The sequence below is a fragment of the Excalfactoria chinensis genome, chromosome 24 (genome assembly GCF_039878825.1).
Source record: "Excalfactoria chinensis isolate bCotChi1 chromosome 24, bCotChi1.hap2, whole genome shotgun sequence".
Lineage (NCBI taxonomy): Eukaryota > Metazoa > Chordata > Aves > Galliformes > Phasianidae > Excalfactoria > Excalfactoria chinensis.
Window position 1 is genome coordinate 552,903 of NC_092848.1, and position 16,476 is coordinate 569,378.

Consider the following 16,476-nt stretch of genomic DNA (forward strand, 5'->3'; position numbering starts at 1 on the left):
GCGCCTTTGAGGTACGGTGAATGTGTAGCAACAGGATAAAATCAAGAAGAACAAGTTTTCCCAAATAATACTGAAGTAGTAATTTGAAAGCAAAGCTGTGCTGGACCTGACACGGCCTCCTGCCAGGGGAAGCGATTCCAAGAGAAAATGCTAAATAAGGAGCCCTGAAAGCATCCAAAAAGAAGAAGCGAGCAGGAAGAACCAGCCGGCAGCGTGCGGGCAGATAAAAGAGAGACAAATTAATAGGTGGGAGAGGGGGGTTTTGAAAGTCAGATGCAGTAAACAGACAGTGGTGGTGGATCATTGCACACAGAAAGGAACGGCAGCAGACGGAGGAACGGCGACTGTGCACAGCTGTGAGGCATCAGAGAGAGAGCAGAAATCAATCAGAGCTGCAAAGTGTGAACACTGAACAGCAGCTGGGAGTGAAGGGCTGCGCTGCACACGCACTGACACTGATTGCAGGCGTTGAGTTGCTGTATGGTACAAGCTCTAATTTCCCCATAAAAGTCTGTTCCATGAGGCATGCAGACAGGCCAGCCTCACCCACAGCCCTGTCACCATCCGTGGAACTTGTACTTGAGTTTATTGGGTTGTGTAACATTTGTAAGGAGTTATGTACATCAGTAACTTACTACTGTAATCAAGCAGGAGATTTCTTGGCCCGCTGCACCAAATAACTCCATTTACACTGCCTGCATGACCCACATCCTGGAGACGCACTGCAAGTAGTGATGCTTTAGTGCAAGTATTAAATAGAGGCACACAGAGAGTTCTCACACTTGGGCTCTGCCAGCACCTGCCAGGCTCTGGCAGCAGCACCGCAGGTCACAGCCACGCTGCCCACAGCCCCAAGCTGGAGATCTCTGCAGCTTCCTGCAGCCATCAGTCCCCATCCATCCCAACATGAATTCCCTCACGCTCTGCTTTGCCATGAAGAGCGGCTGCACTCCCAGCAATGCAGAGGCTGTGCAGTGCAGTGTGCTCGAGGCTGGCAGCCACTGGGAGAACTGAAAGCCCTTGAGGTGTGGATCAGGCTGGGAGCTGCAGCAGGAGGAAACCCAGATGAACACCTCGGCATCATGCTGAGCCTCACCACAACCAGGAGCCCAGAGCTGAGCTGGAGCTGCAAGCAGTCTGCAGGAAAGCGACCACCTTTCCCAGCTCTCAGTGCAGCACTGCAGCCTGCAGTGCTTCCAGCTGCCTCCCAGCACCGCGCTCAGCTCAGTGCGGGGGATGCAGCTCTGACTCACAGCCCCACAACATCACAGTCTGCATCTAAGAGCTGGGAGTGCGAGGTCTGGAGCCAGCTTAGTATCACTTCAAAGCAGGTTTTAATAAGTGATGCCCAATGGCTATTATGCAAATCATTACTGCTAATTACAAGTGACAAGATAGCATCGTATTCCAGCGAGGTTGCACAAACATCACTGAAGCAATGCTTATGAAAGCAAAGTTCTGTCAAATTGGACGCACCCTCCTTGTAGCTGACATGAGGAGCGTTATCAGTTTGATAAGCAAAGTGAGCAGAACGTGGCACGGCGTGCACGGCTGTGTGCTGGGACCACCACGGCCCCTCTGCCCATAACACACCTTGGGAACGTGGCACCACCTCATGTCAGTGTAACTAAACCTCAGTACGAGTCCCGTGGGAGACTGGGAGGATGGGTCCAGTCTTGGCTGGTAAATGTGACTCTGCAGCCCGTGGGCCTCTGAGCCAGGATGTGTGTGAACAGCCCATCAGTGCCAGCAGCCAGTTTGCTCTGTGGAGTAAGACCTGCTCCTTCTGCCATTAGCGGCTGAGGACACGGGCAAATGCTCACAGCCCACCTGTAATGCCCCACACCTGCAACGTGCCTGCTAAAACTGAGACTCTGAAAGGAAATAAAGGCGACCCGAGCCCAGAGTGCTGCTCTCTTGGGCTGCTGCTGTTGGGAAACTTCTGAAAACCAGCGCAGCAGAAGCAAAGCTCCAAACAATCCAGACGCGATGTTAATTTCTGCTGGCTCTCGCCGCCACACCCTGTCTTCATTGTACTCCTCAAAATGTCTGATGAAAGCCACATTTACTCCCTATCCTCCTTTTTGCTCGTGATTTTCACTCCGATGAGTCTGGGCTGTGTGGGGAGCAGGGAGGTGTGTTTCCAGGGGGAGGATGGACTCGTATTTCAGGCGCTGCAGTCTGAGCTCTGAGGGACTCCAGCACTGTCCCTGAGCAAGTTCTTTCTCTGTGCCCTTTGAATAATGAATATTCTAGGATGCTGCCAGCCTTAGGTAGGCGTCTTTTCTCATTTTTGATCTAAACAACGAGCTCAATGGAGAGCAGAATCCTAATGTATGCTCATGAGAAGACGATCACATATTCACATCCTTGCTGGGCGTCACTGCAGTGCCACCAGCAGAGGAGGGGGAGCACATCGGTGTGGTTGTCCCCTGCTCTTGTCCCCAGGTGACGGCTGCTCTCGGGGCTGCCCGTGGGGTGTCACACACTGCCAGGGAGGATTTATCCCAGCGGCTTCTGTAACTGCACAGGGACATCCCTGAAAGAAAGGCTGCCCGTGAGTAAGAGCGGCTGGAAATTCCACGCTGCAGGGAAGAGAAGCCTCTGTCCCTCGAAGAGCAGAATATCCTCTCATTACCGCAGTCTGCTGGACAAAGGCACCTGTGCTGGCTGAGCCAGTCCTCCCCGTGCTCCCTGGATCTCCTGCCCAGCCTGGGAGATTCTGTCCCAGCAGTGATGGTTGGGCTGTGCCAATGCACTACTGCTCTGACAAACACAGGCAGCAAATGAGGAAAGCTTTCCTTGCTTGATACAATCTTGGCTGCTGGATCTCATCGCAGTTGGGACAGGGAACCCCATGAATCGCCCATCACCCCTTTCCTGTAAGTTCCTTCTTTATCTATGGACGGCACAAACTAAGCAATTACAGTAACAAAAGGTAACTTCAGGGAGGCACTTCAGTCCTGGGTGGCACCTGGATCAAGGGGCAGGCAGGAACTTCCAGCTCTTTGCAGACTAACTAGAGTTGAGTTCCTGGGCTGGCAGGACAGCAATGTGGGCTGTGGGTGAGGAGAGGCAGGAAGTCTCACAGTAGAGGTACCTGAGCCCTCTGCCTGTCATTGAGCATCAGCACCACGACAGCAGGGCTCTTTTCGCTCCTATGGTCACCATTGTTCGTGCTTTTCAGAAGTGTAGATTTATATTAACTGCCCACTTTCATTCCTCGCAGTCCACTGTAGCACATGATAGAAAAATGTTTGCTGGACTAAGAATAAAATAAATACAAATTAATAAAAGATAAAAGGGACTTTGATGTTATAAATACCAATCCTGCTGCTTTGTACATAATCTAGGGCAACTTTCTTGACTTCTTGTAAGGTTTGCATCACACAAAAAGCTGATGACTCATAAAACATTATTTTACTTTTTGGAATAAGCTGCTGACATGTAAAGTATCTTCCTTGTGAACTGGGATTTCTAGAGGGAAACTGCCTATGGGTTATTTATTCCTGGCATAAACAGCGAGACTAGCCAGCCCCGTGGGAAGAAGAAACACCCCGGAGGTGGCACCCGCTTGGAAGGTATAAATAGGGATCTGCGGCAACGACCGACCTGCAGTCTGACTCCGTATCACGCTGTGCATCTTGCTTTGGGCTTTGGGTTGGATTTGCAGCTGTCCTCACAATGAGTTGTAGTATTAAGCAGACAACTGGCTCTCTCAGGGGCAGGACCAGCGGTGGCAGCTGTGTTATTGGTGGTGGTGGTGGTGGTGGAGGAGCGCGGATGTCCTCGGTCTCCTCTGGAAGATACACAACTTGTGGGATAGGTGGGAGCCGAGGCTTCTCTGGGAGAAGCTACTGCGGTGGTGTGAATTACGGAGGAGGACTGAGCAGCGGCAGCCTGGTCGGTGGGAGCTATGGAGGTGGCTTAGGAGCCGCTGTCCTCGGAGGATGCTCAGGCATTGGATTCAGCGGTGGCAGTGCCCGCTTTGGCGGTGGCATTGGAGGTGGCCTTGGTATCAGTCTTGGTGGAGGGGTAGTTGGAGGGGGTTTTGCTGGTGATGGCATTCTTCTTTCTGGTGACGAAAAGGTCACCATGCAGAACCTTAACGACCGCCTGGCTTCTTACCTGGACAAGGTGAGGTGCCTGGAACAAGAAAATGCTGACCTGGAGTGCAGAATCAGGGAGTGGTACGCCAAGCAGGGCCCCTTTTGTGAGCCACGGGACTACAGCTGCTATTATAAAGAAATAGAAGATCTTCAGAACCAGGTAACATCACTTCTCAGCTGCTTCCTCGCTTGTAAACTTCTCCCACGCGGTTGCTTCACAGCTTAATGCAGCTACTGAGGGTAACATTTCACTGTTGTAAAACGCTCCTCGTAAACAGACATTAAGACAACTGTCTGTAGAGAGCCCTAAAGCTCAAACGTAAAAGTCTTGAGAGTTTGGATTGTTTCCATTGCTTTTATTCATCAGATATAATTGAAAGGGAAAGCGTTATGTGCATGGAACGCATCTGGATTGGCTCAGCAGTCTGAGTTAGATTTGTGCCAAGGTGTTTGAGTGGATGATTGCCAAGAGAACGACTAAATGAGAGACAAAGAACAAGTCATGTGAGCTTATTCTGTCACTCATCTCACGGAATTCCAGCTAAAAACTCTTCCCTTTATTTACACATTTGCTCCTTCATGCAGAACTGGGAAGCACTGCACACCTAATTAGAAGTGAGAACAAAGAGCGTTGCCAGAACGCAAGTTAAAATTAAAATGTTTTTTTGCAAAGCATCTGTTTGGCAAAACTGGGATGCCAACACACAGAGAAGAAAGTGAAAGGAATCCAGGAAACAAACAGACAGAATGAGACAGACCTGTAATTAAGTCTTGGAACAAAGGTTTTGTATCTCTTATCCATGAGAGTAAGATTTAGACTTAAAAGGTTGGGAGGATCGCAGCAGGCGCTGGGCAGCACCAAGAACACCTCCGTGTCTGCACCTGAACTCCGTGTTTCAGCCTCTTAATGCTGCCCCAGTGCTGTGCTGAATGCTCACACTGTGCCTGCTGTGCTCAGCCAACAGCACACAGAGCCTGGGGTTTGTGCTGCTGCACTGGGTGCTCTGCTTCAGGGGTGACCATTGAACTCTCTTCTTTTCCAGATCGTCTGTGCAACCATAGACAACAATAAGATCATTCTGAACATCGACAACAGCCGGATGACAGCCGATGACTTCCGAGTGAAGTGAGTGCCCCTGTGTGCAGCAGCAGGCTGCTGGGATGTGGCTCAGGGCTGCGGGCTGGGCGGGCTGCAGGCTGTGCAGAAGTTGCCTTCGTGTCTGGGGCAACAACACAAGCTCAGAGCACTTCCCTCAGCATCCCAGGAGGCTGGTTAGGAAATGGCTTTAAGAAAGGCAGACGGCGCAGCGCAGAAAAGAGCCGATGATGGGGTCAGATGCTGACTGCTCTCTCTTGCTTTCTTTTCTCACTCAGGTATGAGACAGAGCTGGCCCTTCGCCAGAGCGTGGAGGCTGACATCAACGGGCTGCGCCAGGTCCTGGACCAGCTGACGCTCTGCAGGTCCGACCTGGAGGCACAGCTGGAATCACTGCGGGAGGAGCTCTGCTGCCTGAAGAAGAACCACGAGGAGGTAGGCTGCCGGCCCCACACAAAGCCTCCCTGCACTCAGGATCTGTGCTCTCCCTCCCTTTGCTTGTACACGGCTGATGCTGCAAAGGGCTTCGCTTCCTCTGCCACGCTGCTGGATGGAGGTGGCACAGGGAGCGGGGAGCTGGCAGTGCCCCCAGCCGGGCTCCTCCCTGCTCTCTCCCATGTTTTCCTTGTTTCTGAAAACCTGGTGTGGTTTTCTCCAGGAAATGAACTGTCTGAGGAAACAGTCGACGGGAGATGTGAGCGTGGAGGTCAATGCCTGTCCTGGCCCTGACCTCAGGAAGATCCTGGAGGAGATGAGGTGCCAGTATGAGACGCTGATTGAACGCAACCGCAAAGAAGTGGAGGACTGGTATGAGTGCAAGGTGAGCGCATTTATGCAGCTGTGACTTCTCCAGGCTAAGGGTCCACACCGGTTTACCTTAGGTTAAAACCACACGTCTGTAACAGTATTTGGCACTGATTTCAACTGCCCACGTGCCACAGGGGATGCCACCTCAAAGTGTTCTCATTTCAGGCTTTTTGCTACCTCAACTGCCCTGTGCTCAATCCTTAGCCTGACTTACAGTGAAACACCCCCTTAAGAACTGTGCTCTTGCTTGGTGATCTGCAGATTGAGGAGGTGAATCGGGAGGTTATCACGAGTGGACAGGAGGTGGAGACGTGCAACAATCAGGTCACCGAGCTGAGGCGGCAACTGCAGGCCCTGGAGATCGACCTGCAGGCTCAGCTCAGCCAGGTGGGTGCAAAGCTCCCTGCTGCAGCTCTGCTTCAGAGCGAGAACCTGCAGTTCAGTGCAGCTTCCTCATGCCCGTATTTCTGTTGTGCCACCTGTCACCCTTCAGAGGGACAACCTGGAGTCCTCTCTGGCTGAGACAGAATGCCGCTACAACAACCACCTCGGTGAGCTGCAGACCCAGATCACGTGTGTGGAGCAGCAGCTGGCGGACCTGCGGGCGGAGATGGAGTGCCAGAACCAGGAGTACAAGATCCTGCTGGATGTCAAGTGCCGCCTGGAGCAGGAGATCCACACCTACCGCTGCCTGCTGGAGGGCGGGCAGCAGGACCTTATGTGAGTGCACCTGAGACACACGAGACACTGAAATGCCCTTGTTCTGTGTATTGCAAAATACCCAAGCATTGCCACGAGAGCTTGCTGCACTATTCAGCCAAGTTTGTGCCAAAGACAAAAACAGACCTAAAGCAAAAGGTCAGCGCACAAACTGCAGCTCTAATTGATCCACCATTCATTCACTAAAACGTTCTTTTCCTTTCCACTCAGTCAGCAAGGAGGAATTGGTCAGTTGTCGGGGCTGGGAGGAGGAGTTGCACGAACAGGAGGAATAGGAGGAGGAGGGATCATCCGGACGAGCCACACGTACACTTCGTCTGCCCAGATGCCATCCTGTGCAGCTGCGGAGATACAAGGTGAGGACTGCAGAGCTCTGCTGGGCTTCCAGCCCTCTCTGCTCCACTGCAACGTGACCAAGGGGAGGGGGCAGAGGGGAAGGGAAGGACTGAGCTAAAGGCAGGCAAGGCACAGACAGCAGGGAACGGGAAAAAAGGTCTGGTCTGAAGTCTAGGGCAAAGGAATGAGCAGGAGAAAGGAGCGCCCTGAAAGCCAAAAGAGCAGCAGGAATTGTGGGAACTTTGGTAGAAAATCACCAGTACTGTTTCAGGGGGAAACTTCCAGCCAAACTGAAAATCAATGAGCACGGTGGCAGCTGGTACAGCAGAATGAGGGTGAGCAGAGCACCGTGCAGTGCTCAGCCCAGCGCTGTGCCCACAGCTCCCAACATTTGGCACTGCTATGGAAAAGGGCAGAGTGTGCCTGAGCCACCACGGGTCCCAGCTGCCTGACTGCAGGCAGCAAACAGCCCTTCCTGCAGGGCTGGCATTCAGCTGAAATTCCAGCTGAGCTGGCTCCTGATGGTGTGTACGGAATGACAGCACGGGAAAGAATCGGGTTTTGCTCTAAACAAAGTCATGTTTTCCTTTGATCTCTCCAGTGCCTTGCAGAAGGATTTGTGATTAAAGAGAGAAATGAGAATATCCAACGAGAGATCCCCGAGGCAGAGCCACGGATAGAGAGAGGGAACATTACTGTATGCCTCTGCAAAGAGCAAGGAACTGCTCCTTTGTGTTACTCAGCAATGCTACGCAATGTGCCAGAGGGATAAGCAGAGCGTTGGGCCACATTCCGCTTTATTTTGCTATTTGCTTTTTCCAGTCTGTATTGCTGCATCTGCCCAACCACCGTGTCAGCTGCGGGAGGTCCCCAGTACTATGACACCTAACAAAAATTCTCTAATAAAACTGTGCTTCTGCCTGATGCAATCAACAAAGCCGTGTCCACACTCTGATTCCCGCAGCCATGCAGGTGGTGTCTGTGTGCTGCTAAAACACAGCGAGGGACAAATATGTGGGAAAATAAGGAGAGCTTAGCCTGGCTGAGAGTTAGTGACAGAAAAAGGGGAGTGCATCCTTCAGCCCCTGCCAGCAGGGTGTGACCCCAACCCTAACCCTGATCCTAACCCTAACCCTGATCCTAACCCTACCCCTGATCCTAACCCTAACCCTGATCCTAACCCTAACCCTGACCCCCCCCGTCTGGGGAGTGGAGTTGGGTAGAAGAGAAGCCCTCAGTCTTCACAACCTGTTCAGTTTCTGCTGGGTTAACTCATGTTCAGAGCCATCCCTTTCATCTTATAGGAACCTTCCCACTGAGGATGGGACTGGTGGCAAAAGGTGAATTTCCTACCTGGTCTCCCATAGCCACTGAGTCACTTACCAGTCACCTTCCTATTTCAAACAGTTTCAGCCTGAACATCAGAACCTGCTGACAGATCATCTTTGCACGTAGCACACCTTCCGAGAACTGGCAGAGGCAGCAGGAGTTCAAAATGTGCAGCTCCACAGAAGACGTGATGGAGAAAAGCCAATTAGGGTCTTTCAGTGCCCAGAGCCATTATTTCTTAAAGCTCACAAACAAGGCAAAGGGCGCCCTGGGCCCCAGGGAGCGACCTGCAGCTGATGCAGAGTTCGTGCGGATGGGAGCAGCAATGTGCACGGCTTCTGGTGCTGACCTGCACAGGACAGCGAGTGCAGCAGGTTGGCAGCTTGGGGCCCTGCAGCACTTCTAGTGGGTGCAGTCATGGGATGAGTCCACAGCGAGCTTATGGAGTCAGCTGGGGCTGTTTGGGGGGTTAGAAATGGTTTTACACATTCACTCCTCCCCACAGTTTCACAGCTACAGCCCTGGACCTGGGCTGCTGTTATCCCTGGTGCACCACGATGTGTTTGGTACAGAAAGTCACATTCATGTGTTCACATATTCCCCTCTGGGTGACTCAGCACAGCACCCCACGCCCTGCTGCCAAGCCGGAGTCACCCCCCAGGGAGGGGAAAGGCCACAGAGACAAAACCATTTCAGGACACACAGTGCACACCTCTGCAGCCTCAGCTTTCATATGGAAACTGATTTCTCTACAGAAATACATTTACTGTGACATGGAACCTTCCAGATCAGTAGCACCTCAGAAGGTTCATACACAGCCAGGGCCTGAAGAAGCTCCATCGTAGTGCATCTCCTGTAGAAGCGCATGGAGACAAGACCCAGCAGTGGCACTTCATGTTTTCTACCAGACACCAGAACCACCAGGATTCAGGGACCAGAGCAGAGTGAAACAGTGCAGCATTGGAACAGCAGCAATAATGGCACATCAGTGTGTGCCTTCAAACCAAGGCTCTACATCAAGTCCCCTATAAAGACAAGCTCCATGCCCAGGGCACATCTTGAACTTGATGCAGGAATCCCTGGGCAGACGTGCACAGCATGAGCCACACGGGAGCCTGAAGGAGATACTCATCATGGTTACAGTGGAGAAGTCCCACTGCTGGACTCAGTGCATGTCTGTCCCAGTTCTCAGAGCTGTGTCACAAAGCAGATCTCCTCCTGTTCCTTCCCCACTGTACCCCCCGCTGTGCTCAGTGCCAAGGCAGGCAGTAAGACAATCTCCTGCTGCCCCTTCTGGTCTTGTCCTTTCTCAGTGCAGCAGTCCTCACTTGCTCATTGCTACAGCAATGAAGACATTGAACCAACACACTTCCAGCTTTGATTGTCCTGCAATCTCCAGGCTGCCCCCAGAGCAGAGGAGCTGTGCTGCCTCCTTCTGTGAGCTGCTACTGACATCCAGCTGAGTGCCCAAACTCATGGCAAAAGCCTCCCACCCTCCCCAGGCGTCAGCAGGAGCAGAGCAGGCACTTTCATACAGCTGTCCTACATTCCTGACGGGTGAAAGAGACCTAATGACACGGCCAGGAGGACTCCAGTCACCCAGGGTTATGAATAGGCCCCTGGAAAGCCCCCAGGGATGCAGAGTCAGCTCCTGAGACACCGGGCCTACGAGTTGGGATGCGTCTGGAAAGCAGCTGATGAGCAGGTAGCTTGGGATAAACAGTCCCCAGCAGAAAACACCCTGGAAATAACCGTGCATTAGGGAGCGCAAATTATGGAGCTGCAGACCTTGGGCTGGAAATTACATTTCCATGAGATTTCCATACTTGTTTGTGCCAGTCGAACCAGACCCGGGAACCTCCTGAGTACACCCAACACAAATAGGAGGAGAGGAAGCTCAGTTTATGGCTCTTTCAGACCTTCAGAGCAGTAATTTTCCCTCGGTCTGACTGGAGCACCCATTTCCTGAAGGCAAAAAGGAAAACGCAGGAGGGTGAGCATCACTGTGCCAGGGCGAGCTGCCCACTGCGGGGCCAGGAGCTGTGCTGTCACTGCAGCCATTACCACCATGGCACGCAGGCATCCTCCCACCCCACAAAGGGATGTCCCGTGTTTCTGCCTGCGTTATCCCGATGTGCTAAGGTGATAACTGTGAAGGAGAGGAAGGAATGCGTGCTCAGGAAAGATGCTTGCTGCAGACAGCTATTGGGAAACCTCTGAAGAATCAGACGCGGGATGGCAAAGCTTCCAGCAACGCAGCATTACATCAGTTTCGGTTCATCCTCACCACCACACCCTGACTCCAATTATGCTCCCCATTCCTAGTAACGAAATCCAGATATTCTGTTTCAAAGCACAGTCACTATTTGCTGATGTTGTTCCTGTTCTCAGCTCTGCTCTGTGTTAAGCCCCACGCACAGTGCAGTGTGGCAAAAGGACTGAAGGCATCAGCAGTGCCAGCAGCTCCTTGTTGCTGATAAATCACTCTGAGCATCTGCACAGCCCTGTCTCCATCCTGCTGGAGACAGCACAGGAATGCTGCTGGCTTTCATTGCACCAGATAAGCAATGTCCAAGGATAAGACATAAGAGAAGGCATCTTTATAGGGAAATCAGGAGAGTAAGAACGATAAAACGATGGGTAAATCCACAAACAGTGCCACAATGTTGGTGTCAATGAAGTGAAAGGGTCTTTGGTTTGTACTTTTTCTGCCCAGATAAGAGTTGGAGACATGAGGGATGGAGCAGAACCTCCACCTCGTACTTCATCCATCTTTTCCAAGCCAGCCTAGAACCATCCTGGGCAACAAGTGCCCCACTGCCTTCACGGGCAGCCCTGTCCTCACGTCCACCAGCAGAGCTCTTGACTTGCATTTAGCACACAGCACAGACACAGAGATTGCCCGCAGGGTCTTTCCAGCCCCACTCAGTTTGAAAAGCCCACCTCCCCAGCAGTGCTCACCTGCCACCGTGTGAGAACAGCAGCAGCACCTTTCACTGAGCAGCAGGACAGTATTTAAAGCCTTACTGCCTTACTTTACACCCTCCATAAAAAGAAATAAAAGCCACAGATCACACACTGACAATCTTCCACCCGTGTCCATTAAGAGATCACTGCACATCATCGCGGCTCACAGCAGAGTGTTCTGGAATCGTTATTGCAGCAGTGGGGAGACTTAAAGGTTAATCTCTCCGTCTCTGATCTCCCAACAAAGCCCTTACATCATTCTTCATACATCATTCCAGAATCCGACTTCGTACGTACTTTTTCATCTCACATATTCCAACATCAGCAGCTTGTATGAAACCTGCTTATTCAACTCAAAATAAAATGAAAATAAATTAATGAGAGATAAAGAGCCCTTTGATGCAATAACCTTTAATGATTTCTTCCTGGTATATAATTTAGGACAGTGTTTTTCCTGGCTTAATGTTGTAAAGTTTGCATCATAAACAAAAAGCTGATGATTCATAAAACATTATTGCTAATGTATTTTTGAAATAAGCAAGAGACATGTAAAGTATCTTCCTTGTCTACAGGGAATCTTGAAAGGAAACTTCCCTTTGAGAAATTATTCTTGGCACCAATGGCTGGAGTAGCCAGCCTTATGGGAACGGGATCGGCGGTGACACCCACTGTGGAAGGTATAAATAGAGTCCTGTGGCAGCGGACAACTCGCAGTCTGATTCAGTATCAAGCTGTGCGTCTTGCTTTGGGCTTCTGCTTGCATTTCCAGCTGCTGTCGCGATGAGTTGCAACATTAAGGAGACGATTACTGTGTCTAGCAAAGGCAGGAGCAGTGGTGGCAGCTGCATCATTGGTGGTGGTGGTGGAGCACGGATTTCTTCCTATACGATAGGCAGTGGCAGAGGTTTTTCTGGAAGGAGTTACTGCAGTGGAGTGAATTATGGAGGGGGACTGAGTGTCGGTAGCTTGGCTGGTGGGAGCTATGGAGGTGGCAACTGCTATGGCAATGGCCTTGGCTTTGGCCTTGGAGGTGGTGTGGTTGTCGGTGGTCTCGGTGGCGACTGCTTGCTTTCATCCTGCGATGAGAAGGTGACCATGCAAAATCTCAATGACCGCCTGGCGTCCTACCTGGACAAGGTGAAGTGCTTGGAGAAGGAAAACGCAGAGCTGGAATGCAGAATCAGGGAGTGGTACGCTACACAGGGCCTCTCCTGCGAGCCCCGGGACTACAGCTGCTATTACAAAGAAATTGAAGACCTTCAGAATCAGGTAATGCCATTTTTCAGTTATTCCTCCCCTTTTCATTTTTTTCTGTTTGCATTCAGGACTTACTGCAATTGTTAGAGGCAATTTTAGTGCTGTAAAATGAGTTTGCAAACACAAATGGTAGCAATTTCCTCCAGGACGTTGTTGAGTGTGGTCGTGCTGTGAGGCAGTACAAGTGGGATAATGCTCTTTGGAGAGAAAAGGATGCCTTGCTTTGCTGTGCTCTGATTGTGTGCTTATGAATACAGCAAAACAAAAGGAGCAGTAGAGCAAGAGAAAATGCCACCCAACAGATGGAGACCCAAACAAGCATCATAAATGTGATGTGGGAGAAGCCGGGTGTTTCAATTGCTCTGTGCAGTGGCACAAAGAGCCTGACAATAAAATATCCACACTGAAAGCTGTGGAAGACGTTTAGGATTAAAGGGATCTCCCAGCTTCTCCCTGAAGGTGCACTGAGCACTGCGTGTCGGCTGAGCTTTAAGGTGAAGCATTTCTGGACCTTGCCTTCAGACCCTGAAACTGGGACTGCCCCCATCTCACTGCTCTCCAAAGACCAAATCCATGGGGTGGTGGGAAAAGGGAATCAGAAAGAGCCCCTGCTTAGCACAGATGTAACCGTGGAGCACAGCAGCAGAGAAGGGAGCTGTTCTCATGCTCTGCTCTTTTCCAGATCGTCTGTGCGACCATTGACAACAACAAGATCATTCTGGACATCGACAACAGCAGGATGGCTGCTGATGATTTCCGTGTGAAGTGAGTGTCCCCCTGGGCACCAAACCCCATCCCCACCCCCAGCCCTCATCCCAGTGCACTGCTCACAGACAGCGCAGGCGAGTCTCACTGCAACGCCACATTAGGACAGGATGGGGTGATGAAAGGCATTTTGCTGCTGGTCATCAGACCTCCCTTAATTACTGTTCTGAGGTAAAACATTTGGCGGCAGCGTTTGTTGGTTAGGGCTGGGGACTGGCAGGGCAGGGTGGTGCAGTCAGTGCATCCCCAGCACACACCACTGCAGATTGGGATCAGCAAAGCAGCTGAGCGAGGGGTGAGCGACGCCAGATACTGTTTTCAGGAGAGGGAGAAAAACAGGTGGGGAAGAGCAGCTTGCACATAACAAACATCAGATGGAATCTAATACACAGTGCATCCAGCTTAGACAGCAAAACCCCGTACAGAGCACATAGACGGGAAGAGCAGATCTTTGCACAAGCAGAGAGCAGGTTCCTCATCCTCTGCTTTCCTTTCTCACTCAGGTATGAGACAGAGCTGGCCCTTCGCCAGAGCGTGGAGGCTGACATCAACGGGCTGCGCCAGGTCCTGGACCAGCTGACGCTCTGCAGGTCCGACCTGGAGGCACAGCTGGAATCACTGCGGGAGGAGCTCTGCTGCCTGAAGAAGAACCACGAGGAGGTAGGCTGGGGGGCTGCTGCTCTGCAGAGCCCCGGCACAGAACCCTTCACCTGCAGGACTGTGCTTTAAGTTACCCAGCAGATCTGCAGCATCGCTCTGCACCTCACGGCTGTGCTGGGAGGCAGTGCTCACACTGAGTGCCACCCCCAGCAGCCAGCTCTGCTCCTTGGTGTTGTCTAATCTGGGCTGTACTTCCAGGAAATGAACTGTCTGAGAAAGCAGTCGACTGGAGATGTGAGCGTGGAGGTGAACGCCTGCCCTGGGCCAGATCTCAGGCAGATCTTGGAGGATTTGAGATGCCAGTATGAAACACTGATAGCGCGCAACCGCAAGGAAGTTGAGGATTGGTACGAGTGCAAGGTAAGGACAGACAGCTGCTGCCAGACAGACTGACGTGCACATGTCAGGGCACAGAAGCACTTCAGGAAGCAGACACGGAGACAACAAGCTGTTGTTCTCTACAGGCGCCTGAGATCAGCGCTCATTTACACGCAGTGCTCTGCGGGAGCCACAGCCCTGTTGGACCAGTTTGCTGTGGTCCATCTGGCGGCAGCAGCTGCCGCGAGGTCTTGTGGTGCTGTGCTGGAACTGAAACCTTCCACGATGGGATTAAAGAGCCCTGGTAGCCAGGAGGTTAATGTGACTTGAGAAAGAGCAACCAGCTGCAGGCAGTGGTTAACACCCAGCACACACACAGCTCACTGTGCCCACCTGGGGCCGTGCTGCTACTCACTGTTGTAAGCGTTCAGCCCACGCAGGTTTTCTCTGAGGGTCTTTGTGTCTTGGTGATCTGCAGATTGAGGAGGTGAATCGGGAGGTTATCACAAGTGGACAGGAGGTGGAGACGTGCAACAATCAGGTCACCGAGCTGAGGCGGCAACTGCAGGCCCTGGAGATTGACCTGCAGGCTCAGCTCAGCCAGGTGGGTGCAAAGCTCCCTGCTGCATGTGGGCACTGCAGAACGGCTCTGCTGCTCTCACTGTGGGAGCTGCAGACGGTGCGGTGACATGAGACTGAATGCCGTTTCTTTGTGTGGCTCGTCTTGTTCATCAGAGGAATAATCTAGAATCCTCCCTGGCTGAGACGGAGTGCCAGTACAACACGCTGCTCGGGGAGCTGCAGAACCAGATCACGTGTGTGGAGCAGCAGTTGGCAGAAATCAGAGCAGAAATCGAGTGCCAGAACCAGGAGTACAAGACCTTGTTGGACGTCAAGTGCCGTTTGGAACAGGAGATTCAGACCTACCGCTGCTTGTTGGAAGGAGGACAGCAGGACCTTATGTACGTAGACCTCTGAATCCAACAGAATTGGGGAAAATATCAAGGATCTGCATTATGGGTTGGGAATTATTTGGTCTCTCTGGTCCATCTCAATGCTCACTGCCATGCCAAAGGGGGTGTGAAAAGCAAAATGAGAAAAGAACACCGTGTAAAATGCTCTGTGCCATTTCTAACCTCGAGAAATGCCATAATGCCATTTGGTAGTGCCATGTGAAGTGCTAACATTGCCCGTTTCTCTCCCCACATGCATTTCTCTCCCCATTAGTCACGGAGGAGGAATCGGAGTAGGGAGCGGTGTTGGAGGAGGAGTCATTAGGACAAGCCATACCTACACTACAACCACAGCATCCCACTGCCAGCCACAAGTCCCACCCTGCAAGACCGGGGACATACAGGGTAAGAGTTTCTCCCACACCAGGCAACTCCTTTTTGCCCAGTTTGTTCCTCTGCAGCGAGGCCAGGAGACGACCCTTTATCCTAAGCCACCATTCACACAATCTCAGTGTGTTCTAAGATTTTCTCTCTGCCTGAATAAAAATAACACTCTCCTTTTTCCTGCAGTGACCTGCAGGAGGATCTGTGACTGAGGATAACCGGACTAGGAGATGACACACAGAGAAACCCACAAACAAGAGCACTCCGTGTTCACTGCACGCCTCTACGCAGACAAAGTAGAACTCAGCGACGCTTTGCCATGTATCTTATGGGGCCTCCTGGGGTCTCCTTTTCTCATTCTGCTGCTTCTGTAACGCTGCGATCTCTAGAAGTCACTAGAGTTAGTCAGGATCACTAACGTACCTGCTGGTGAAAAAAACTTCTCTAATAAAACTGTGCTTCTGCCTGATGCAATCAATAGAGCCGTGTCTGCACTCTGATTCCTGCAGCCCAGCAGTGCTGAGCGCAGTGCGACCCCGGGCACAACAGAGCAGGAGCTCAAAGCCCAGCGCAGCAGCAGCCCTGAGGATGGGGCCCTGTGCCCTCTGCCCCCCAAAGGCCTGAAATAGCTCCCAAAAAAGCCAAGTGGGAAAAGCACACGACCCAAAACCCCACTTCACTGCCCACTGCTTGGCCTGTAACGACCCAGCGCAAACACGACCCGGGACTGAAGGCACAAAAAGGTGCTGGAGTCCAACTGCAGAGTCTTTAAACT

At 51.8% G+C, this 16,476-nt stretch overlaps 2 protein-coding genes across 2 annotated transcripts; both read left to right on the plus strand.

Annotated features, from left to right (window-relative positions):
* Positions 1–3,684: 3,684 nt before the first annotated feature.
* Positions 3,685–7,999, plus strand: LOC140262216 (keratin, type I cytoskeletal 19-like). Its single transcript, XM_072356405.1, has 8 exons — positions 3,685–4,269; positions 5,153–5,235; positions 5,484–5,640; positions 5,864–6,025; positions 6,274–6,399; positions 6,506–6,732; positions 6,943–7,088; positions 7,670–7,999. The coding sequence occupies exons 1-8, from the start codon at positions 3,685–3,687 to the stop codon at positions 7,693–7,695; spliced, it is 1,512 nt and encodes a 503-aa protein (XP_072212506.1). The 3' UTR covers positions 7,696–7,999.
* A 4,145-nt stretch (positions 8,000–12,144) lies between these two features.
* Positions 12,145–16,178, plus strand: LOC140262220 (keratin, type I cytoskeletal 19-like). The gene is made up of 8 exons (XM_072356410.1): positions 12,145–12,633; positions 13,304–13,386; positions 13,890–14,046; positions 14,245–14,406; positions 14,843–14,968; positions 15,100–15,326; positions 15,592–15,722; positions 15,888–16,178. Exons 1-8 carry the CDS (start codon positions 12,145–12,147, stop codon positions 15,911–15,913), a joined length of 1,401 nt encoding a protein of 466 aa, XP_072212511.1. The 3' UTR covers positions 15,914–16,178.
* Positions 16,179–16,476: the final 298 nt, after the last annotated feature.

Bases quoted from the DNA above. Each gene is read 5' to 3' on its own strand.
- LOC140262220 (XM_072356410.1), top strand. From the start codon at position 12,145: ATGAGTTGCAACATTAAGGAGACGATTACTGTGTCTAGCAAAGGCAGG. The intron at 14,969-15,099 runs GTGGGTGCAAAG...CTTGTTCATCAG, and splicing joins TGCAGGCTCAGCTCAGCCAG to AGGAATAATCTAGAATCCTC. The intron at 15,327-15,591 runs GTACGTAGACCT...TCTCCCCATTAG, and splicing joins GGAGGACAGCAGGACCTTAT to TCACGGAGGAGGAATCGGAG.
- LOC140262216 (XM_072356405.1), top strand. From the start codon at position 3,685: ATGAGTTGTAGTATTAAGCAGACAACTGGCTCTCTCAGGGGCAGGACC. The intron at 5,641-5,863 runs GTAGGCTGCCGG...GGTTTTCTCCAG, and splicing joins TGAAGAAGAACCACGAGGAG to GAAATGAACTGTCTGAGGAA. The intron at 6,400-6,505 runs GTGGGTGCAAAG...GTCACCCTTCAG, and splicing joins TGCAGGCTCAGCTCAGCCAG to AGGGACAACCTGGAGTCCTC.